Source organism: Megalobrama amblycephala, linkage group LG20, assembly GCF_018812025.1.
Source record: "Megalobrama amblycephala isolate DHTTF-2021 linkage group LG20, ASM1881202v1, whole genome shotgun sequence".
NCBI lineage: Eukaryota > Metazoa > Chordata > Actinopteri > Cypriniformes > Xenocyprididae > Megalobrama > Megalobrama amblycephala.
This window is the reverse complement of record NC_063063.1, coordinates 9,814,969-9,839,612: the sequence shown is the minus strand read 5'-3', so window position 1 is coordinate 9,839,612 and position 24,644 is coordinate 9,814,969. Positions and strand designations below refer to the sequence as shown.

At 36.0% G+C, this 24,644-nt stretch overlaps 1 protein-coding gene across 1 annotated transcript; it reads left to right on the top strand.

Moving 5' to 3' along the window:
* The first annotated feature begins 10 nt into the window (after window positions 1-10).
* btbd16 (BTB (POZ) domain containing 16) lies at window positions 11-24,370 on the top strand. The gene is given in 19 exon segments (XM_048171379.1): window positions 11-132; window positions 417-734; window positions 2,009-2,057; window positions 2,163-2,316; window positions 7,743-7,790; window positions 7,793-7,847; window positions 8,234-8,322; window positions 13,466-13,594; window positions 14,147-14,272; window positions 14,461-14,572; window positions 16,852-16,921; window positions 17,093-17,223; window positions 17,789-17,908; window positions 18,134-18,219; window positions 21,111-21,193; window positions 21,390-21,464; window positions 21,676-21,777; window positions 22,674-22,862; window positions 24,085-24,370. Coding segments are annotated over 18 exon segments (1,743 nt in total). The 5' UTR covers window positions 11-132; window positions 417-675; the 3' UTR covers window positions 24,151-24,370.
* Window positions 24,371-24,644: the final 274 nt, after the last annotated feature.

Here is a 24,644-nt window from a genome sequence, read left to right as displayed (position 1 = left end):
TAACCAATCACGGGCCGCGCTATGCATACGTCGGAGGCGTATGTGTGTTTTCGAGGCGTGTGATTGGCTGGTCTTAGAAAGAGCCTTGAACTTGAACGCGATGGGCGTCACGTACTTCTCATTGAACTATGGGTACTGTAGGCACTTATCGGGTTTATGTTAAGGAATTTAATGAAATAATATTTGAATAAAAATATATATTCACATCCAAGTGGATTATATTCAACCATAGAATCTTTAGTTAGTACAAAAACGTCTAGTAACCAGTCAGTGATACTACTGAATGGAAGAATAAGCCAGTTTAGCATTGTCAACACTTTGTGGTAAAAGTGAATTCAATTAATTTGTCGGTGTAGCATTTTGTTTCCTTTGTTTTAGTCAGGAATATGTTTATATGTGTCATCTGACACTAACAGGTCAAGTGACCCACATGTCTCCTAGCAACAGAACCTGTCAACAAGAAGACTGCAAACTCTACCGCTACTCTCCATCCACCTGTACAGTACTGCCTGGGTTTGTTTTGCGGTTTTAGTGTTTATTCATGATGTATAGTGTAGTGAGAAACAAACACCATCCTCATTAAACCTCTTTAGTCTTTAAACGTCTTTAATGTTTGAGAACAGGATGTGGTCTGTCAGTCAGCACTAGTGAAAGCATTATTTGGATTTAAACAGAATGCACATCCAGTGGAGTCCTTTATCTTCCAGGAATATGCCACTCAGACCTCACACAAGGTGGGTTAAACACAGTTATTAGAATAACTTAATATAGGGTCCTAACTTTTTAAAAAATACTTGTAAATTAACTGCAATCTTCTTCTGCAGGTGTTTTCTTCTTCTGATCAGTCTCATACAAGGGACCCCATCATAAAATTACTATTAAAATAGTTTCTACTATAGTACTGTACTGTTATTATTTATTTATATGTTTATATATTTGAATATTTTGTTTATGATAATCAAATTCTTGATAGATAGATAGATAGATAGATAGATAGATAGATAGATAGATAGATTGATTGATTGATTGATTGATTGATTGATTGATCAAACATGAAACTCTAGTGTTGTCTTTAGTAATCAATTTTAAATGCCACAGACCCCAAAATTTGATCATTTTTGTGTGAGAAACCCCCAAACTCAAATTTAAAAGGCAACTATAGTTTAATGTCTAAAAGACTCAATTTATAGACTATACTGTGTAAAAAATAATATTATAAATGAGTAAAATGTAATTTGGAAAATATTGTTATTTTCATTTTTGTTCTACTTTGTTCTACTTGTTCTACTAATTTTTTTTGTTCTACTTTGTTCTACTGACACTAAATCTAAGCTGTTAGATTTATTTATTTATTTATTTATTTATTTAAATATTCTTTATTTAGGTTAATCAAGTTCTTATTTATTTATTTTAATCTTTGTAACAAAGTTTAAAGTTCAGGGAAGAGGGAAGCGGGAACTGGCATACAATCAGCGTAACTTTAATGACAAAATAAACATAAACAACAAAACGAAAGTAAAGCGGCAGCCCCTCACAGACAACTACCGCATATAAACATAATAAAACAACAACAGAAAATCCAGGCCTGGTCCTCTCTCGTCTTTCACTGTCGTCCCTCCTCCTTTTATCCTTCCGGAGCTCCTTCGTGGGACTCGAGACTGGTTAACACTCATTAACACTCACGCCAAATGCCTCGCTCCGTTCCCGCGGCTCTCGGCCCCACCCTGCTTGCTGCAATCTAAGTTATTTATTTATTTTTTACATTTGTTTTTCTGTGAACCTTTCCATGAACACCCTAGCACTCCGTTGTGGCCCCCTGGGGGTCCTCGAACCTCAGTTTGAAAACCCCTGCTCTACTGTATGTTATATTAGACACCAATATACTGTCCCTAATTTATTTCTCAAGTCTATTTTCATGTGTTTTTGCACTTCACAGACATAAACTAGTCAATTTCAAATGAGATATAGTAAATCTTTATTAGGCTACTCATTGTTTTTTTGTTTTCAGGTCGGTGCCTATAACCTCCTACGTTTCACAACAAAACTTTAAAAGAAGTGTAAGTTTGAATCTTCTTCATGACTCTATAAAATAAGACCAAATATATTTATTTTTCTTTGAAACATTTAGCACATCACTTACTGTTATTCTATGATTCTAACAGGTGTCAGCTCGCTCACTAGGTCAGCGCACACAAGCTGGCCACACTAACCGGTGGCAGCTGCCAGGTGCTTTAGGCAGTGACCTATTGGGACAGGCACAGGTTCAGAGGGCAGAGGAGTTTGGCAATAAATCATCAGACAGAAAAAATAATTCAGGTGAGATGTGCAATCAGCCTAAAAATGCAAATGAATCACATGTTTTGGATTAGTTTTAAATATTAAGATATAAGTATCAAGGAAGAACTGTCTTGGACAATACATTATCACTGCCCTATCATATCCTTTAATACCATATAAAAACTTTTATCACAATAAAATAATAAATATAAATATAAACAAACATCAACACAATACAAAAAAAAATCTGATAAAAATATTTATTAGACCCAACAAATACCTAAATACAAACATACAACATATCCAGTATACATTGGCTTCAAAAAGATTTTTAGATACTACTTATTTTGGAAGCTTCCATGCCAGAATGTTATTGAAACAAAATATCAAAACGAGCTGATCTTTTCTTTTCTTTTTTTCACTTTCACTAATTTCAATGACTTTCAATCACCAGATGTGACAGTTGTTTTTAATAGATGTATGAAGAGACATGTTCCGCTAACATTTCACAACCACAATGTGTTACATACCTTTGTATTCATTTCAGCACTTTATCTGATTTACCATATTAATTTTAACAAATCTCTTTTTGAAATCTCTTTGAAAGGTTTGGCTAAAAATGTATTTGGGTCATTGACGAATAAGGTTTTTAAAAGTGTAAAAAAACATAATGGAGATTAATTTTGAAGTTTTATAAAGTGTTAACAATGAGATTGTGTGTTTTTTATAATCAATTAACTCTGCTTTTGTCATTTTGGACAAAATTTGTCACCAAAAAATTAATTAGGTTTAACCAAAATTTCGGTTTTACCGAATGACACTTTTGGTTATACCGAATGACAATATTTTCAACAATGCTAACAGGCTGATATCTAGCTAGCTAGCTGACAAAAGTACAATCAAAGATTTATATTTAGTACAAGTTTTTAAAATATGACAACATTTTCCATGTTTTATAGTGGTTGTACCGAATGACCTGATGAAGTAAAAACATTAATTTTTCAAATAGTTAAGAAAGCGTTAGTTACTTTGCTTCACGACCCTGTGGGTACTGTGCAGGTGTCTGAATGATGTCACATCCTGTTAAATGATATTGACCGCATGACTTGATCCAAAATGGTCCCTTTATATTGGTTACTCTGAATGTCATCAATGAAATTCATTCTTCCGGAGATTCTTTCTCATAACAAAGAAACGACTACTCTACACATAATTTACCTTTTTGCACTATGTTGACATATGATGATAAAAAATATATACATTTATTTCATTTTAAGATATTTTAATCACAAAAGAAATGGCTGTATTGGCCTTTGGACAGTTAAACCGAATGACATTTTGACAAATCTTTAAAATATGTAGCAAAATATAAATAAAACATTTTGGATTCAATAAAAGAGATCTAGTCACGTCATTGACCCATTTACACTCGGCTATATGTTCACTTGCTTTGATATTGTTTTATCTCTAATGTAGTAACATTCAAACATTTTAAGTGCAACTTAAATGTCCAAATACTTTTTGAAGAATATACACTGTAAAAAATGAATGTGATTTTAACGGTAAAATATTGTAAGAACGCTACGGAAAAAAATTGTAAATAGGTTAACAGTAAGTTCCCGTATTACATACAGGGAAAAACTGTAAAATTGTAAATTTTACAATTTTCATAAGTAAAAAAGACAAAATCAATGTATAATTTACAGTCAAAATCTGTAAACTGATATTCCCACAATTCCCTGTGTGACACTCCACATTTGAAAGTATTTTGTTTAAATAATCATGTTTCTTAATAGTTTTTGTTATCAGTTATGTACATTAAGGTTACATCTTCTTTTGTTTAATGAATGTTTATTGCATTATTTAAGTATTGTGGGTTACCATGATGGTGTTTTGCGTTTGCATGAATGACTCTTTGCACCTTCTTTATATTAGTATATACTTCAGCTTGTGGAAAAGCTACTTGTGATGAACTCTGATTCTTCATGTGGCTTTCTCTTTTACCACCTGCATTATTATGGTGGCTGTCAGTATATGTTAAAGGTACAAAACAGATTTTAGTAGTAGTGTGCATTGTTGAATTTATTGGTTTACATACAAATTTTCTTAAATTACAGTTTTATACTGTAAAATTTACAGTTTGTTCTGTAAATGTGTTTACAGTTTTTCTGTATTTTTTACAAAATTATTCTGGCAACCACAGCTGCCATTATTTTGTAAAAACTACGGATTTTTTTTTTACAGTGTATGAATGTATAACAATGAATGAACCTATTTTAATTTCTATCTTTTTACCATTGTTGTTTAGCATTTTGAACATAAATTAAAAGAAAACTATAAAAAGAAACATGCAAAATGCAATGTAATATATAGGCTATAAAGTCAGTTTGTGTATATTATTGGTTCCTTAATATGTACAATCAATATACAGTATATTAAACAGATTTTTTTTTTTTTTTTTTTTTTTTTTTATCTGTGGCCCTTGTAAATGTAGATTGTTAGGCCCAGTTTCACAGACAGGGCTTAGATTAAGCCAGGATTAGGCCTTAGTTCAATTAGGGCATTTAAGTAGCTTCTGTAAACGTGCCTTAGAAAAAAAAAACATTACTGGTGTGCATCTTGAGACAAAACAATGACACTGACATATTTTAAAGATGTGTCAATGCAAGTTACTTTCAGTTAAAATAGCTCAAACATGCATTTTAATCTGGGACTAGACTTAAGCCTGTAAAACCGGGGGTAAGTGTTAGTGTCTAGAGGTCTAATATTACTACTTAAAAAAAAAAAAAAAAAACATGTCTCATTTTTCTGAAAGCCACAGCGCGCCTTCAGCTTTGACTTTTGCCAGAATCCTGGGTTTACCAAGGGAATAAGAGTGTCACTTTGTGCCAACCCGCCGACCTGGTGTCACAAACCTGGCATCGTTTTAGAGATAGGCACCTGTAGGGTTTTGGCACAGGAGTGGTATAAGAGGAATTGGCAGTTACGCACATGAACACCCTTTACAACCATCCCCCACCCTACCCTCCAAAAAGTAAGAAAGACAGTATGTCTTTTGATTCCTGTGCCAGGCTTCTGTGAGTCTGTTTAATTCAGAATAATCAGAATATTGCGGTGAAATAGAGGTGGACATGCTGAGAGGCGTCTGCTTGAATTGAATGCTTCTTATGACTAGAGTTATGGCTAAAGCTGTGATGATTCTTTTCACATCTGAGACACTGAATATGGGGGTGTTAAAAGACACTCTCCACAAATAACAAACTGGTGTCCTATTACTTTGTTAAAGCCATGAAGGCACAAACCCCATGTTCTATTACATTTATTAATTAAATTTGATAATTGGAAATTTTGTCATTTAAACACAGTCTTGTTGTTCCAAACCTGTATAACTTTCTTTTTTCTGTGAGACACAAAAGAAGATATTTAGAGGAATGCTGGTAACCAAACATTTTTGATGACCATAGACATCCATTTTGCATTGGGTGTAATGCATTACTAAGTTATTAATTACAGTAATTTAATTACCTTTCTCTTGAAAAATTAGAGTAAGGGATTTAACATCAAAATTTAATGTCTAATGATAAATTGTATGTTTTTAATGTAACATTCTCCCTTTAAAGTCCCCCTGTGGTGAAAATCATGTTTTTAATTGTTCATATGTCTATGTGGTGTTTTTAACATGCTTTAAGACAAACCATGTCCAAATTCATAAGTCAACACAATTGCTGAGTATTTTCACTTTAAAACTGCAGTAAACCAAAGACAGTCTCAAACCCGTGGTTTGAAATCGCTGGTGTTTCTGACATCAGAAACTACCTTGTAACCAATCACGTCAACGTGCCGGGGGGGCTTTAGCATATCATTAACTGACCACGCAAGGGAGTCTCAAAAGAAGGTTATCCTGGTATATTTTTCTGTTGATATGAAAATTGGGTAGATTTAGATTTAGCCATATGGTGGGTGTATGATACCTATTACGATGTTATGATGAACTATATGCCTTTCTCCAGCGACGTTCAAAGCGTTTCTAAGGATTCTGATCGTTAGAATGCAGTTGTCTGAATGTGAACATGGTTTTTGTAACATTAGCAACACATTATTAGCTGTTTAATAACAAAGTCAAGCAAAACACTGGTCATATTAATTACATTTATGTATCCAACATTGTAAAAAGCGATTCCATTGTGCAGCGTTTACCTCAGTAAGTTCACCGCGTGGATCTCGTCTGAGCTTGTGCAAGTGAGTGGAGGCGGGGCTAATTATCATATTCATAGTTCCGAGTATATTAAATGAGGCAAGGGTATAGAGTTACATTCAAGCTATTTTAAGGCATTAAGATTTTTTTTTTTCACGTTTAAATATGTATTTTTGGTGAAATGATTGACTACAGGGGGACTTTAAATACTTTGGTCAGTTCAAGAATAATTTATGTAATTTTATATTATTTATTTGAAAGAATTAAAAGAGCAGTTTCATGTCTATCCTTATATTGTTCAACTGGTCGAGGTTGATATGGGATTTAGAAAGTAATCAGTAATAAGTAATGTAATACTAATAATAGCTTTAGAGCAGCTTACCCAACGCTGAATATTTTACAAAATTTCTTCTCAAAATATCTTCTTTTATGTTCCACAGAAGAAAGAAAATCATTTAGGTTTGAAACAACATGAGGGTGATCTATCTTGGGTGAACTATTCCTTTTTAGCTATCTTGTTACACCACCTCAGCTATTTACACCACCTCATTTCTCTATTTAAAAATGTGCAACAAATGGTTACAGATATACAAAACAGTATAACTGAAACTAACAAGATTTATTAAGATTTATTTGCTCTCTCTCTCAGTTTTTTTTTTTTTTTTTTTTTTTTAGAAAAACAAACAGTTACTAACTATTCACTACTAAAAGTGTCCTTGGTAGTATTGCAGTTTGATGTGGTGTTAATGAAAGTCAGCCTCCTGTTTGACCATTCTGGCAAAATGTTAAACCTTTTATGTGTTTCTAATGGTATAAATTGCATTATTAGATTTTTTTTATTATTATTTAATATTTATTGTTAGAAAAAACAAAATAAAAAAAACACTCGTCACAACTTTTGTTACAGTGACAGGATTGCAAAGATAGCAAGCTAAATAATAAAATACTGATCATAATATGGAGTTTAATTAGTAATAATGTTAAAAATATATAGTAAATTTATTATTTAAAAAGGTAAGAACTGCCCAAACAAGCAGTGCTTGCTGGAGTGATGAAACAAAGAATAATTAAAAAGCATTGAAGTATTAGTTATCTACAGAATATTCTTAATTTGCATTCATTTTTCATCATTTTCTCTCATTTGCATTAATGCAAACAGCCATCTGTCATAGACATATGTTTGCTCAAAGCTCAAATATCTGGATCACTTCATCCTATTCTTGAGCACACACACACTTAGATTTTCTCTCACTGTGTGTTTATGTTGCAGCTGACCCCATGGCACTCCACTGGCACGAGGATGCCACTAGCTGCCCACAATCCCTTTGCCACGTCTCATTCACCCGCTCTCGGCCAGCCGACGTACCCGACTCTGGTATGTTGCCAGGGGCAAGTGGTCTTCCATGACAACTGTTTAGCGGGAGAGAGAGACGGGCAGGCGAGGAGAGAGGGGGACAGTTTATCTCACTCCGGGGATAGATCTGTGGGAAATCTGCCAGGCCACATGCTATCATTATGGAGCAGGTTGGATAGCACATTAGAAAATGACAACTTTCAATTTGGTGGGCCTTTGAACACAAAGACTATCAGGAGGGACCGCAGAACACTTGGCACTGAAGCACTGTGGGATAAGAGGGGATTAAAGTGACAAAGTGTTTGTGTGTGTGTGTGTGTGTGTGTGTGTGTGTGTGTGTGTGTGTGTGTGTGTGTGTGTGTGTGTGTGTTTGCATCTATAATGTCTCTCTTTACCTTTGTATACAGCAAAGATGCCACATGGTCTTCAAAGCATGACACTCCAGAGGAACGATTTTATGTTTTGTTTCGCAGAGTGGTCCATAACGCTAAACCAGGTATGAAGTATTGAAAATTGTTTGCTAAGGCAGGATTCATTATTGATATTGCTCAAATTAAAGGTTTAAGGGATAGTTCATCCAAAAATTTAATTCTTTCATTGTTTACTATGCCACCCCGATGTATATGACTTTCTTTATTCAGATAAACATTAACAAAGATTTTTAGGAAAATAATCCATCTCTGTGAGTCCATATAATGGCGTTGAATGGCTTCCACTTGTTTGACACTTTGTTTGACACAATTACACACAGCCATCACGATGGAAAAAAGCTTTGATTTACTGTTAAATAAATTAGAGATATTAGTTTTGTTTTTTTTTTGTTTGTTTTTCTTTACACACACACGTATATTGTTTCGCTTCAGAAGACACTGATTCATCAACTTGGTCTTATGAATTACAGTCATGATCACTGTGATTGCTTTATCTGTAGAAGAAATTCATATACAACCCCGAATTCTGGAAATGTTGGGACGTTTTTAAATTTGAATAAAATGAAAACTAAAAGACTTTCAAATTACATGAGCCAATATTTTACTCACAATTTTACACTTTTATCCACTAAATGAGCTCATTTCAAATTTGATGCCTGCTACAGGTTTTAAAAAAAGTTGGCATGGGGGCAACAAATGCCTGAAAAAGCAAGAAATTTTGAAAAGATTCAGCTGAGAGAACATCTAGCAACTAATTAAGTTAATTGATTACAGGTCTGTAACATGATTAGCTATAAATGGGATGTCTTAGAGAGGCAGAGTCTCTCAGAAGTAAAGATGGGTAGAGCTGTGAAAGAGTGCGTAAAAAGATTGTAGAATACTTTAAAAACAATGTTCAACAATGTCAAATTGCAAAGGCTTTGCAAATCTCATCATCTACAGTGCATAACAATATCAAAAGATTCAGAGAAACTGGAGAAATCTCTGTGTGTAAGGGACAAGGCCAAAGAACTTTACTGGATGCCCGTGGTCTTTGGGCCCTCAGACGACACTGCATCATTCATCGACATGATTGTGTCAATGACATTACTAAATGGGCCCAGGAATACTTCCAGAAACCACAGTCAGTAAACACAATCCGCCGTGCCATCTGCAGATGACAACTAAAGCTCTATCATGCAAAAAGGAAGCCATATTTGAACATGGTCCAGAAGCACTGTTGTGTCCTGTGGGCTAAGGCTCATTAAAAATGGACTGTTTCAAAGTGGAAAAGTGTTCTATGGTCAGTCCAAATTTGACATTCTTGTTGGAAATCACGGACGCCGTGTCCTCCAGGCTAAAGAGGAGGGAGACATTCCAGCATGTTCTCAGCATCAGTTTAAAAGCCAGCATCTCTGATGGTATGGGGGTGCATAAGTGCATACGGTATGGGCAGCTTGCATGTTTTGGAAGGCACTATGAATACTGAAGTTATATAAAAGTTTTAGAGCAACATATGCTCCCCTCCAGATGACGTCTATTTCAGGGAAGGCCTTGTGTATTTCAGCAGGTCAATGCAAAACCACATACTGCAGCTATTACAACAGAATGGCTTTGTCGTAGAAGATGTCCAGGTGTCCAGGTGCTGAATTGGCCTGTCTGCAGTCCAGATCTTTCATCTATAGAGAAACATACGTCAAAGACGACCACAAACTCTTTAGCAGCTGGAAACCTATATCAGGCAAGAAGTGGGAGCAAATTCCAACACCAAAACTCTAGAAACCCATAACCTCGATGCCCAGATGTCTTCATACGGTTTTGAAAAGAAGAGGAGATGCTACACCATGGTAAACATGCCCCTGTCCCAACTATTTTGAGACCTGTAGCAGGCATCAAATTTGAAATGAGCTCATTTTGTGCATAAAATTGTAAAATTTCTCAGTTTAAACATTTGTTATGTTATATGTTCTATTATGAATAAAATATTGGCTCATGTGATTTGAAAATCTTTTAGTTTTCATTTTATTGAAATTTAAAAACCATCCCAACATTTCCGGAATTCGGGTTGTATTTGGGATGGCATGATTGCGAGTAAATAAGAGAATTTTTATTTTTGGGTGAACTATACCTTTAAGGATTTAAACAATGTTATACGAGAATGAATGATGCCTCAGATTATGTGCCTTGTGGTTACTGATGTTGTGTTAATAAATGATTTTCACCTGGATAAAGATTAAAATGGCCGAATAAATCCCGTAGGCTTGGTTTCACAGGGCTTAGGTTGCAGGATTAGGCCTTAGTTTAATTAGGACATTTAAGTACTGTAACACAGTTCGTAAATATGGGAAGGAGGCGGGAACCGGCGAACATTCAACAAAACTTTAATTCAAAATAAACAAAGAACAAAATGAAAGTAATGCCGGCATACCCTCGCGGACGTCTGCCGGCCACACAAACATAATAAAACATAAAATAAAGCCCAGGCCTGGTCCTCTCTCATCCTTCACGGTTGTCGCTCCTCCTTTTATGCTCCCGGAGCTCCTCCGTGAGAGACTCAAGGCTGGTGCGCCTCCCAGGTGATGCTCGTTATCACTTGCGTCACCGGCCTCGCACCGTTCCCTCATGGCTCTCGCCCGCCCTGGTCACCACATACCCCCATCGCCCCTCGCAGGCCGGGGGGTACTCCCGAGACTGCGCTCTACTCCCCCCGGGGCCTGTCTCGGCGGCCGCAGCACCTGGGGGTAAGGACAGACGAGACGAGAGAAAGGAGACGGAAGCAAGGGGAGCGACAGGACGAGAGAGGGGAGAGAGGAAAAAGAGAAAAAAAAATTCTGGGTCCGGCTCCCAGACACACTGCCACTCCGTCCTCCGCCTGCCAAGAGGCTCTTCCTCGCGGTCCCATGCGGTGGCACTGGACCCTCAGTGGACGGCCAGATCCTCGATTGCCTCCTGGCGGCTGGCGATGGCTCCTCCGGTTGAGGGCAGCCGGCACCAAGTCCCCCGTCCCTTGCTCCTCCCCTTCATGGCGGACCACAGCAGGCTCCGGCCCACGGCGGATGGCAGTGACTCCTCCGCTCCCTCCTGGACGGCAGCCACCCCACCTCGTCCCAGGAGCACGGCATCCGGGTCTCCGCCCCACCTTTCACAAGGCTCCAGTACCACCGCCTCGGGCAGCCTCTCGTGGTTTTCACACTCCCGCGCTGCCCGAACTTCGCAGCCCCGCGATCCCCCTCAGCAGCGAAGGCTCTCCGACAGCATGTCCCTCCTTCCTCCCGGGTTTCGGCACCAATGTAACACAGTTCGTAAATATGGGAAGAAGGAGGCAGGAACCGGCGAACATTAAACAAAACTTTAATGCAAAATAAACAAAGAACAAAACGATAGTAATGCCGGCAGACCCTCGCGGACGTCTGCCGGCCACACAAACATAATAAAACATAAAATAAAGTCCAGGCCTGGTCCTCTCTCGTCCTTCACGGTCATCGCTCCTGCTTTTATGCTCCCGGAGCTCCTCCGTGAGAGACTCAAGGCCGGTGCGCCTCCCAGGTGAAGCTTGTTATCACTTGCGTCACCGGCCTCGCGCCGTTCCCTCACGGCTCTAGCCCGCCCTGGTCACCACAAGTACCTTTTATAAACATGCCTCAGAAAAAAACTTTTAATTGGCTTGAGACAAAACAATAGAATTGACATATTTTAAGATATGCCATGCTTTCAGTCAAAACAGCTCAAACATGCATTTTAGTCTATGCTAGGCTTAAGCCTTATCTATAAAACAGGGGGATAGACTTACATTGAAGCATGGATCCGAGTAATATCTAGAGACCAGAATATCATACATAGGGCTTGGAGGTGGGCTCTTTTTATTTAGAATAGTAAGCCAGCACTCAGAACACCATAGCAACACCCAAGAAACCACCTAAAACAACTAGGTAAATCACAAAGGCTGTATCCGAAAGCTTAGGCAGCTGACTTGTTGCCTTACTGCCCTATCAGGCAATGGCAGCATTTACGCACTAAGGGGTGAATGTGATTTCACCAAGTACAACATGTTGCTGGATCAACATCTTTGTTGAACCTGGAACAATATTCTGATCAACCAATCAGATTTGAGGGACAACTTTACAGTTTATGTCAATTTTATGCTTACAACTGGTGCTTCAACATCCGTCTTATTCACCTATACCCTCTGATTTTAGGAATAAGTTATTGTTATGGTTCGGGTGGGGATAGGGTTAGGACTATGTTTTCTGACAGGAATGTTGTTCCAGGATCAACAAAATATGTTGATCCAAGTCAGGAACATGTCTTATTCTGCAAAATCACGGCAACCTGCACAAAGGTGCAGAACCTGATTTTGCCAAGTACAACATGTTCCTAGATCAACATCTTTGTTGATGTTGCATGGAGCAACATTCCATTCAACCAATCAGATTTGAGGGATAAGTTTACAGTTTATGTTAAGTTTATGCTTACAACTGGTGATTCTACATCAGTGTTATTCACCTACAGTATAATTTCCCTTTAAGTTTAGGGATAAGTTGTGAGTAGGGTTAGGTTTAGGGGTAGGGATATGGTTAAGAAAAAAACAAAAAAAAAACAGAAACATTTTCAGACATGAATGTTGTTCCAAGATCAACAAAATAAGTTGACCCAGAAACGCGTCCAACTCGGCAAAATCAGGACGTGCCACAAAGTTACCTCACGAAACTGATTTCGGACAGAATTCTGAGGTAGCATAATGGTTTAATGATCTAAAACAAAATAGAGAGAGGTTTGGTGCTAAGCGAATATTTAATTACTACAATACTAATTTATCGCTAGAAATGTCATTAAATGTCTTGGAAAAACACAGAATCAAATACACAGGATACATCTATGCTGCCTTCAAAAATCAATCAGATGAAGCCATCTCAGTAGACAGGATGTGACATAATCATCGGATTCTGACGTACCTTATTGCCTTTCTACCACTGCATGTTTTAGTTTTCGGATGCAACCATAATGACTCCCTGGAAATGAACAACCCTAGGGGCCATAGAGACTTGGGGTTAGGCTGTTTTGATTTTATTTATGCCATAGCAACCACCCACAATACCCTAGCACAGTTGCAGGGGGCAAAATGCTCTCAAATTTTGTTCAGAAAATGTTAAAATCTAGTTTAATCTCTTATTTTATTCCTCGCTGCCATTATTCTATTCATATATCTGTCCTTTTTGTGATTGTTCATAGATGCAGTACTGGAATGTCTGGGGGTCAGGTGGGAGCTGCATTGCTCCATCATGAGTAGCTCAGACACATTATTTGAGTTGTATACCAACAGCAAGAGACAGCGGGATGTCGAGCTACAGGAGAGAGCAGGTATGGTGCGGTATAGTGTACAGTAGCTCCCAGATCAATGCATTTTTTTGTTTTGTTTTGTTTTGTTTTGTTTTGTTAAGCTTCTCAAGATAATAGCATAATTAGTCAACAATGTGCAATTTCAGAAATCACATTTGCCTGAAGATGTAACCATAGCAACAGTGTGCTGCCTGAATACTCTCAGTTAGTGGCACAGATATCACACACTTTAACTATAAAACTACAAATTCCCTAGAAATAGTTGACATAACCCAAAATTCATTAATGAGCACATGGGAAATAATTGTTTATTTGCAAAATAGTTAGTCATAAAATATGCAGGACAATAACTTGTGAACGATTATTGTGTAATAAATAATGCAAAAGAGAAGATCACATTATTGTGACCATGATAAATAGACCGTGTTATCCTTGTGATCATAACAAATAGACTGCTTAGAGTATAACTTACAGATATTCTACATATTTATCATAGACCTTGTGAAATAGACATGTTGAAAAACAGTTAAAGAGAGAAACTCAGGCCATCCATTTTGTGTTGTGGTACTGCAGTCATTGGTAAAGGCAGCAGAGTTAGTAGTTCTGCATGTGGGAGAGGACTGGTCTACAGGAAGTGGCTACTCAGCGGTCCTTTGACTCTCCGACTGCATGTCAAAGATGCCTCCATCAATAAAGAGGGTAAGCGCTAAAAGACATCATATTTATTATATTATAGCAGTAAATGACAAGCTATATCATCACTTGTTGACTTGCTGTTACATGAGTTTCTGATTTAAGTGTACTCTCAGTGATGTTGACTGATGAGGGGGCATAGAGTGACAGTTAAGGAATAATACCGTTATATAAGAATCTCTCTTGTGCTGCAGCATTGTCTTTTGCCCTGCGTACACTGTATGACCCTGCGGAACGCCCTGATGAGTGGGGAGAGGCCGTACTCTCCACTGCTGCATTACTGGGAATGTCAAACCTCTTCCAGAAGTGAGTAGCAACATCTTTAACTCTGGCAGATTCATTCTGTGGTGTTCTGAAATGAGGAGGCAAAGTCCTCACAGTTTTTATTCTGAAAGGTTTATTCATGTCCCAGTTACACTTTACGTTGTCACATTTTCCTGGTTAAATGACACTTTACATTACATCAAAAAAAGAAAAAAGGAAAAAAAGAAACCAAATTCATTTCTATTATGTATTTTTCCATTAACAATGCAATTAATGTTCTATTTATTAAACAATTTTTAAACAATTTTATATTCCAAAATAATAACTAAAGGCATTTGTGTATTGACGTTAAGCTGTTCTTTTTAATAGTCAGCTTGTTTTCGGATCATCAGTCATGCTTTGGTAAACAGTCTGTCACAGACACGAAGATGTATCTTTAATTTCACCAAGCTGATTGCTCATTAAAAACCCACAGTCATAATGTGTTCAGGTCTTTTCAAGTTTGATTTTGATGTGACATAATGCTGTGAAATCTAAGTGAGTGAGCTGTTTACTTACTTTTTATTTAGTCTTCCCATTAACGCCATCATTTTGTTCATTCAGACTGACGCGGCCACAGAACGCGCACAAAAACGAGACAGGATTTATCACGTGAACCAATCATAGCTAATTATAACCAATCACATCTAAACACAATTACCCCCCACTAAACCCACCGCACACTTTAGGGGATCTTTTTAATCTCTATGAGCTGAAAGGAGGCAAGCCTCCCGCTGTAACTTTACCTGCAGGTGTCACTGTTGGACAGTATTAATTTAGAAAAACTAGTGACTTACAGTTTTTAATGTCACATTTTGTAATTTTTTTTTTTTTTTTTTTGAGGAGGCACTGCCTTCCTTGCCCCCTTGTGTGTGTTTGTGTGTGTGTGTTTGTGTGTGTCTGAATGTGGTACATTAAGTAATAAACTCTGATCCAGAAGTCCTTAAAGGGATAGTTCACCAAGAAATGAAAATTCTGTCATTATTTACTCACCCTCAAGTTATTCCAGACCTTTATGAATTTCTTTGTTCTGCTGAACCGAAAAGAAGATATTTTGAAAAATGTTGTTAATCAAAAATTTGATGGACCCCATCGATTTCCATAGTAGGAAAAAAAATACTATAGAAGTCAATGGTTTCCGACATTCTTCGAAGTTAAAGTTTAAAGTTACTTTTAAAAAAGTTACTAAAAAAGTAACTTATTGCGTTACTTAGTAACTTAGTAACTTAGTTACTTTTTATGAAAAGTAATGTGTTACATTACTTTTGCATTACTTTTTCTCATCTGGGCTTGGCTTGTTTTTTTTTAATGTTAAAGGACCTTTCACACCAAAAGTGAAATGAATAAGCCATTGCTGCCATTCTGGAATACAGAAGAATAGGATACAGGAGAAGGAGGTTCAACACTCTTATTTCATAATCTAATCTAAAGTAATTTTTGATAATTAGTATGGTTGAATTAGCTCATTGAAAGTCAGCAGCAAAGACATTGGTTAATAAAGTGAGATTAAAAACATATAGTATATTTGTGTAATTTAATACAGTTAATTAATACAGGTTTGCGTAAAATACTGTTTTTATTCACTTTGAGAAATACCGACTGTTTTCATGCAAGCGAGATGAGTAAATGCATGTTCACATTTAGTCTAGAACTACAATAACCATCGTGTTTACACAGTGCACATGACAGCTCTGCACTTATTACTGATTCCTCTCAACATGGGGACAGAAGCGCTGTCAGTCAAATGTGAAAAAATAACTTGCGTTACTTATTTTAAAAAGTAACTCAAATATTTGTTGTAAGTATTTTGTTACTTTACTAGTTACTAGTAATCTGATTACGTAACTCATGTTACTTGTAATGCGTTACAACTTGAGGGTGAGTAAATGATGACAGAAGTTTCATTTTTGGGTGAACTATCCCTTTAAGGCCACACCCAGGTCTCTAGAGAAGTTTGTTTTGTACAGTCTTTGATTAATTCATATCCAGGATGTTGGGTGGAACTGGATGTGATTTTTGGCACTGTACAGTCACTGCATTTATTTGAAAGATATTTTTCATATAAGATCAACTATGTTACACCCTGCGGAGTTTGAACTACAACATGCATTGCGTCACAGTCTATATCTCCCTTGGACATGGGTGCGTCAATTTGTAATTGTTTATGCAAATCAAATTTTACAGTCACGAAAGCTTACATGTTTAGTTTCAGAATGAATACACAGTGTTGTATGATATATCAAATATTATATCCTTTTAATGCTGATGGATTTGATTAACAGGTGTCTTAAAGAGATGCTGACACATATCTCATCTTCGACTGTGTGCAGCTTTCATCAAGTGTCTTGCAAGGTAACTATTATTGTTGCTGTTTTTACAAAACTATAATATTTTTTTTTAATCCTATTCCTGTTCCTATTCAATCCTATTCTATTGTTCCTTAAATGACCAATAGGGGGAGCTCTGTATTCAGCTCTATATTTAGTGTATACACGTCTATTAACCTCTTTCTGTGTTTTTCAGTTGAAAGAGACTTTTCTCCAGAGAGCATGTGAGCGCTGGTTGGAGCTGTTCCTAGTGACCGAACTCTCTTTCCACATAAAACTCAAAGATTTGCCTTTTGACCTGCTGCTGAAGACCCTGCGTAGTCCAAGGTCTCATACTTTTTCTTATGTTCTTGACCTTTTTAAGAGTATCACTAACACATCACATTGGGAAACACTTGCATCATTATCTTGTTTGATTGCATTGCTTGTGCATAAAGACTATGAGGCCTATAGGACTATTAGAATTTTTTGCACCGTGACATTTTCATCCCAAAGCCTCATTACTGCAAAGCATCAGGATGTTTTACTTTTGAGTTTGTTTGTAATTATTTTTATTCTCAGCATTTACATCAGCATAAAACAAATGCATTGTACCAAATACATATATATATATATATATATATATATATATATATATATATATATATAGCTGAAATGTCACCCTGCAAAAATAAAAGGTTGTAAAATAGACTTTTCTCCTTTATGCAAAATAAAATTAGCTGTTTTTTCTTTTGATTTTTGGGTGACATATGTCCTAGACATTCTTTTCAAGTTTTTAAAGCACTTTCCTGAACTTGAAATAACCTTCTGCATAGTTTATAACTAATAAAACACATCAGAAATGAGCAGATGGAGTAAATCAGCAGGAAACTATTAAGGTCTCTCTGTCTAGACTGTTTGCATCTAATGAGTATGAGGTCTTGAGAGCAGTGCTGTACTGGTTGTACCTGAAGTTAAACCCCCTCAGAGAGACCCTACCTGCCCATAGCATCATCATCCACTTCTTCTCCAGGTACATAACCTTCATCAAACCATTTATCAGCAACAACACAATGCACATGGTCCATTAGTATAATTCCAGTCAATAAAAACCCCATTTACAGCGGACATTACAATAATTCAATGACGTCAATTGTGCAGCAAACTCTTTTTGAGATGACCTTGATACTGCTTAGCTATTTTCACGCACATATGCTGTTTTAATGACATCCCTCCATCATCTATCTGTCTGTTTCAGGGAAACGGCTGTTTTCTTGGAACAGCCTCAGGGTCAAAAATACATCACTATCTTTCAAGCTCTTCGTATGCATGGCATTACTGAATGTAAGTTTTTGGATGCTTAATGAATTGTACACATCAGTTTTTCACAAGCTCACAAACTAACACCATCTACAACATTAAAATGAGCCTCAAAACCAAGCATATATATTTGATTTTCCCCCAAATCTCTGAATATTGTTGCACCCCATCGTTAGCTTAAATGAAAACAGACAGTTTGGCAGAGTAATGTGTATATCTGACAAACAGTACATCCCAGCTACAGGCTCACGTCATGGACACATTAAGAACCACATCCACTGGACCTCCAACACCCACCCAGCATGTGATTATGACACACTCCCATCCGACAGACATGACAACACTATCAACTATTCAGAAAACGCCTCACAAACACACAGTTTTGTTACTGATGTGTGTCATTTTGTTGATCTTAAGGGACAAGTTTATCCAAAAAGGACATTTTGATATCATGTGCTCACCATCATGTCATGCCAAACTTGACTTGTGGAACACAAAATTAGATACTTTGAGATATTTTTGGGGGCTATAAAATTAAAATCAGATGGGTTCTAGCTACATGTACAATAAACCAAATAATCTATTAGTAATCACATTGACTCAATTGGACAGAAAATAAATTTGAAATTTGGATTTTCATTCGGATTGGAAGGGGTGATGTAGACCTGAAATAATCAGATCAATAAGAAAGAATTAAGCATGTAAACTCTTGAATCTGACTGTTTTTTCAATCGGATCCCAAAAGTTTGAGTTTATATAAACAGAACTTTCAGAATCTGAAATGGGATTGGATTCATTCTGAGTTAGTTCACCCAAAAATGAAAATTCTGTCATGAATTACTCCACACCCATAAGACCTTCGTTCATCTTTGGAACACAAATTAAGATATTTTTGATTAAATCCGAGCGGTATATGACTCGTCCATAGACAGCACTATAATCAACACTTTCAAGGTCCAGAAAGGTACTAAAGACATTGTTAAAACAGTCGACGTGACTGCAGTGGTTCAACCTTAATTTTATGAAGCGACGAGAATACTTTTTGTGCGTAAAAACAAAACAAAAATAATGACTTTATTCAACAATATCTTCTCTTCTGTGCCATTCTCATACGCTGTTTACGTCCAGTGCTTCCAGGTTCTACATCAGAAGACCAACTCATTATTGGCAGAGGATGTTCACGTGAGCGTGCATGTGATGCTGATGCAGGAGCCGGCCAATAATGAGTTTGCGCACAAAAAGTATTCTCTTCGCTTTATAAAATTAAGGTTAAACCACTGCAGTCACGTCAACTTTTTAAACAATGTCTTTAGTACCTTTCTGGATGTTGAAAGTGGTGGTTAAATTGCTGTGTTCCAAAGATGAACAAAGGTCTTACGGTTGTGGAACGACATGAGGGTGAGTAATTAATGACAAAAATTCAAAATTTTCATTTTTGGGTGAACTAACCCTTTAGTATAAACATACCAAATGTGGTTTTGGACCCAAATGACTTTTATTGTATGGACAATATAAAAATATAACAATCCCTTTAAAATAAAATGTTCTGTGATGCTATCGTAACATTGCCGTGTTTATTTGAGTGCCAAGACATGTCAAATTGACATTCAGAATACCTATTCGCCTGAAAAGATGGTGTCAACCTGTGGGGAAACCTGTTTGGAAACAATTATTAGCGGCGTTGGCTTCATTAGCAGGATTATGGATCTGAAGAAATTCTTAAAGTCTGCTTGAAATGGAAGTGTCAATAGTCTTTTCTCTCCTATTGTTACATATATCAGTACGGAAGAGGATTAGGGCCAAGCAATAATAAAAAAATAAAACCATCTCGAGATTAAAGTTGTTAAATTTCGAGAAAAATCTCATTAAATTTTGAGAAAAAAGTCGAAATTAAATGTTGAGAATAAACTCCGTTAAATTACGAGAAAAAAGTCGAGATAAACTGTTGAGAATAAAGTCATTAAATTACGAGAAAAAAGTCGTTAAATTACGAGAACAAATTCGTTAAATTATGAGAAAAATGTCGTTAAATTTCGAGAAAAAAGTCGAGATAAAATGTTGAGAATAAAGTCATTAAATTATGAGAATAAAGTCATTAAATTATGAGAAAAAAGTTATAAAAAATAACATAAAATAAAAAAGTATTCTATATAAAAGTATTTTATCTCGACTTTTTTCTCGAAATTTAACGACATTTTTCTCATAATTTAACGAATTTGTTCTCGTAATTTAACGACTTTTTTCTCGTAATTTAACGAGTTTATTCTCAACATTTTATCTCAACTTTTTTCTTGAAATTTAATGAGTTTTTTCTCGTAATTTAACGAGTTTATTCTCAACATTTTATCTCGACTTTTTTCTCGAAATTTAACGAGTTTTATCTCAAAATTTAACAACTTTAATCTCGAGATGGTTTTATTTTTTTATTATTGCTTGGCCCTAATCCTCTTCCGTATATCAGAGTGAAACACTTCTCAGATAAGAAAAAATGTATGGTGGGACTTGATTTTGTCCATCAGGAATTGATCGGATCATTGGAACGTTGTGGTTTGCTGTTGCTGCGATCTCATCAGAGGAAGAGAAGAAATGTCACTGCAAGATTATGAGCGCACATGAATTTAAAAAATAATAATGATGATGTGCACTGATAAATCATTTATAATAAATACTGCAATATTCCATAAAAACAATTCAGAATTCGCATTTGAGGAATAAGTGTATAATTTATTTTGTAGAATAAAACAAAAAAGTCTTGTCAGTCTTGTTAGAAAATGTAGCTTGTTACTGGAAAAGCTATACTGTTTTAGAAATAACTGTGCTGCTGGCACACTACTGATAAATGCAGCATTGCTACTTTTAGTTTACTACCCAAAACTAGATTTGAGTTGTGTTGTTTATGTGTGTTCATGTCTCAGGGCAGCATCTGCAGGAGCTGCAGAACATCAGAGTGCTTCCTGAATCCTGGCTGCTGAGCATCCTGTCAAACCATTATCACACTGTGAGCATATAGAGACCTCAACACACAACACCACGTTCAACCCACTACCCATCACTCCAGATGCGGTGCTATACTTAATTCATGAACTGCTTGTTTCAAAGCAGTTTTATATAAGTTGTATTGATTTTTTGTTACCGAGTGAGAACTAATTACGAATTCACTAGCTTCATGTTTAATCTATGTTTTTTCTCTATAGCTTTACAGCGGAGGCGACATGGTCGTGACTGACTTCTCCAAACAAGCCATCCGGTTTGGAATGATGTTTCATAGGGTGCGGTACACTTTCTGACACTTTAACACAGATGTGTTATGCCCAGAGCTCCATGATGCTTTTCTATCCTTCAATCCCTTGCTATTACTGTTGTTACAATATTAAAAAAGTCAATCCATTTTTAACCTATTATGTGTTTCTTGTTCTTTTACTTGCTTGTAGGCCTGTATTTTATGTAACAGTATGTGTTTTTCACTCTGTCACCGTACAGGAAGAGGAGTGCTGCACTCAAACCATCAGCCTCTGTGGTTTTTACTTTCTTCTCCAAGGTGCTAAAATGGGTGAATCAGATACGTACATCTTCTCCATTGAGGTTAGAGCACTCACAGGTTCATATACCCTTGTGAAAAAAAGAAAGGCACATAATTGTATTGAATGTGCACTTGTAGTGTACTTATAGTCTTGAAAAAGATAGCATTCTTTTAATGAAATAAAAGCCCACTTAAGTACAGTACACTTTAACCATACATCAAAGACAATAGAGACAATTAAGTAATTACATATTAAGATGTACTTAAGTGCTACTTATGTAATAACACTCTTAAGTTCAACTAATTGCATTTAATAAAATTGAAACTAGTGCATTTTCATTTGTAAATAACATGTAATTAACTATCCAAACACATTACATTCGGTTAATACTTACGTATATTCTTTTAAAGAATATTGTTTCGGCAATAAGTACACTTTTAAAAAGTATTCTAATGTGTAATTTTTTTTATTTTTTACAAGGGTACTTTGTACCTTATTAAGTATCCACCAGATGGCAGTTTCAGATGGGGCTATCAATGTATAACTGGTGGTGTTCATTTAAATTTGTAAATATAAAGATACAGTTTACCCTGTATCTTTACATACCCACTTTATGGCTTAGCTTTTCTATAGGCTACAATAAATAATAATAATAATAATAATAAAATGAGGTCTGGTGTTGTCAAGCTATAAAAAAGACCCAAAAAGAAGACATGCAATAGCCGTGTGTCTGAAATTTAAGTCATTACTGCTTCGATCATTGTAGTCAACCTTGACACAACATATTTGAATGTTTGCATGCATGAATTCCACAGAAGAAAACAAAACTCATATATTTTGGTGAGTAAATGATGACTGAACTTTTATATTTTGGGTGAACTATTCATTTAAGAGATATTGCATCTTCTCTCACCCCTCCTTCTGGCTTACTCTCTCTCTCTCTGTGTGTGTGTGTAGAGGTTAAGACACTGGGATCCTGCTGTATCACAGTCTTCCATAGTGAGCCGTCCATACTGTATGAGGCCTGATCGATCTATGTGCTATCAAATCACAGTACAAACCTTCGCCAACGGCAAGTGGCAAGAGCACAGCAGTGGACCTGTCAATCAAGAGTTTGGCTTATGCAAACGCCGCTGTAAGAGCAAGGTATATCAATACACAAACAGACTGAAATAAAACAATGAAAACTAGAGACACTGCGATAATCAGTTTGTACAGGATAATCTGAGGCCTGCTGCATGAAGTTGGTTTCCAAGTTTTTTTAGATTAGTTTGAGCAAACTCTGTTTTTTCGGGCTCAAGAAGGTGGATTGGTTTTAGGGCCAGCTCTCTTGTGAGAAGTGAATCAAACTGATGCTCTCCTTGTTTCGTGTGATTGGCTGTTCGCAGCACGTCACACTTTCAGGTGCAAACACTCTAGAGTTAACCAAAAACTCTGGATCTAACCCCCCAGTGTCACGTGAAGTGAGTGCAAGTAGCGTACGACGAATGAGAATCAAACTAAACAGACTTTATTTAGAAATCCACAGGGAAACATAGGCTATAAACAGCGAATACTCCACAGCTACACACAGATGTAAAACAGTGACAAGATCAGATAACCAACTGAAAGAAACAAGGATTATAAATACTAGAACAAATGAGGGAACTAATGAGTTAATTAACAGAACAGGTGAATGGGATAACTAATCAAGCTCATTGAGAAACTGGGTCAAACAGGCAGACAGGGAAGTCAGAACCAAAACACAAAGAAACATTGCCAAAACAGAACATAACTCTAACACTGAGTTGACAGAAAACATTGTGAGCCCCCTGAACCTGATCTAAAAACCAGGTTAGATTTGTATGTTTTTGTCAACTCTAAACCTACTCTGAAACTCAGAGTTTGTTAGCTTCATGTAACAGGCCTCGAACCTGCCAGTTTAAACAGTTATTTATAAATAACTATTTTATATATATATATATATATATATATATATATATATATATATATATATATATATATATATATATATGGGAAGTGTTGTCTGCAAAAGCTTAAATAAAATGAATATGAATTAATAAAAGAATAACATTTATTTTATTTAAACAAAATAGTTTTTATGGTATTAGTTTTTAGTTTTAGATAAGTTATTTCATATAATATATATATAAAATAATAATAACATCTAAACATTATTTATTTAATCATAATTACTAAATTATTATCTTTTTAAAAAAGTAGATTGTTATATCAGAAATAAAAAATGTTGGTTCATCTGTGATGAAAATAATACACTTTATGTCAGATGATTTTTTAAAATAAAGTTACAATTTTCTAATTTTTATCTGTTTTTTTTTTTGTTGTTTTTTTTTTTTTTTTTTTACAGCCATTTCAGATTGAAGGACTGTTTCCACCCATCCTGGTCACCTTCGCTTTGGCATTCCCATTTTGATGTTGCATCTGCCTGGGCTTTTTGCTGTTAAATAAAACTAATATCACTCCATTTAATTGTAAATATATTAATTGATTATACCTAATGTCAAAATGCTTTTGTATATTTCATGTTCATGTATGGTGAACAGCTATGTCTAATAACAGCTATTGTACTACTTATGCCCTTAAAGTCACTGCATTATACATGAGTAATGCACATGCTGGATATGAGTGTTTAATTATTGATGCTTTATTTAATCAACAGTACTAAAAATAGCACAGAAATGCTTAAGTTTATATGACTTAAAGTTCTTGTGAAGATAAAAGGATGAAACCCAGCATTTTTTAGAGTGTACAATCCATTGTAGGAAACAAAACTATGAAGCAGCTAGTTCAATGATGAAGCAGGCCTTTATTGTACGTGGAGCCTGTGAGCTTTACTGCGGGTAAAAACAATTTATATCCATATAGCATAACAGAATAAAAAAAGAATACAAACACTGCTGGATATTT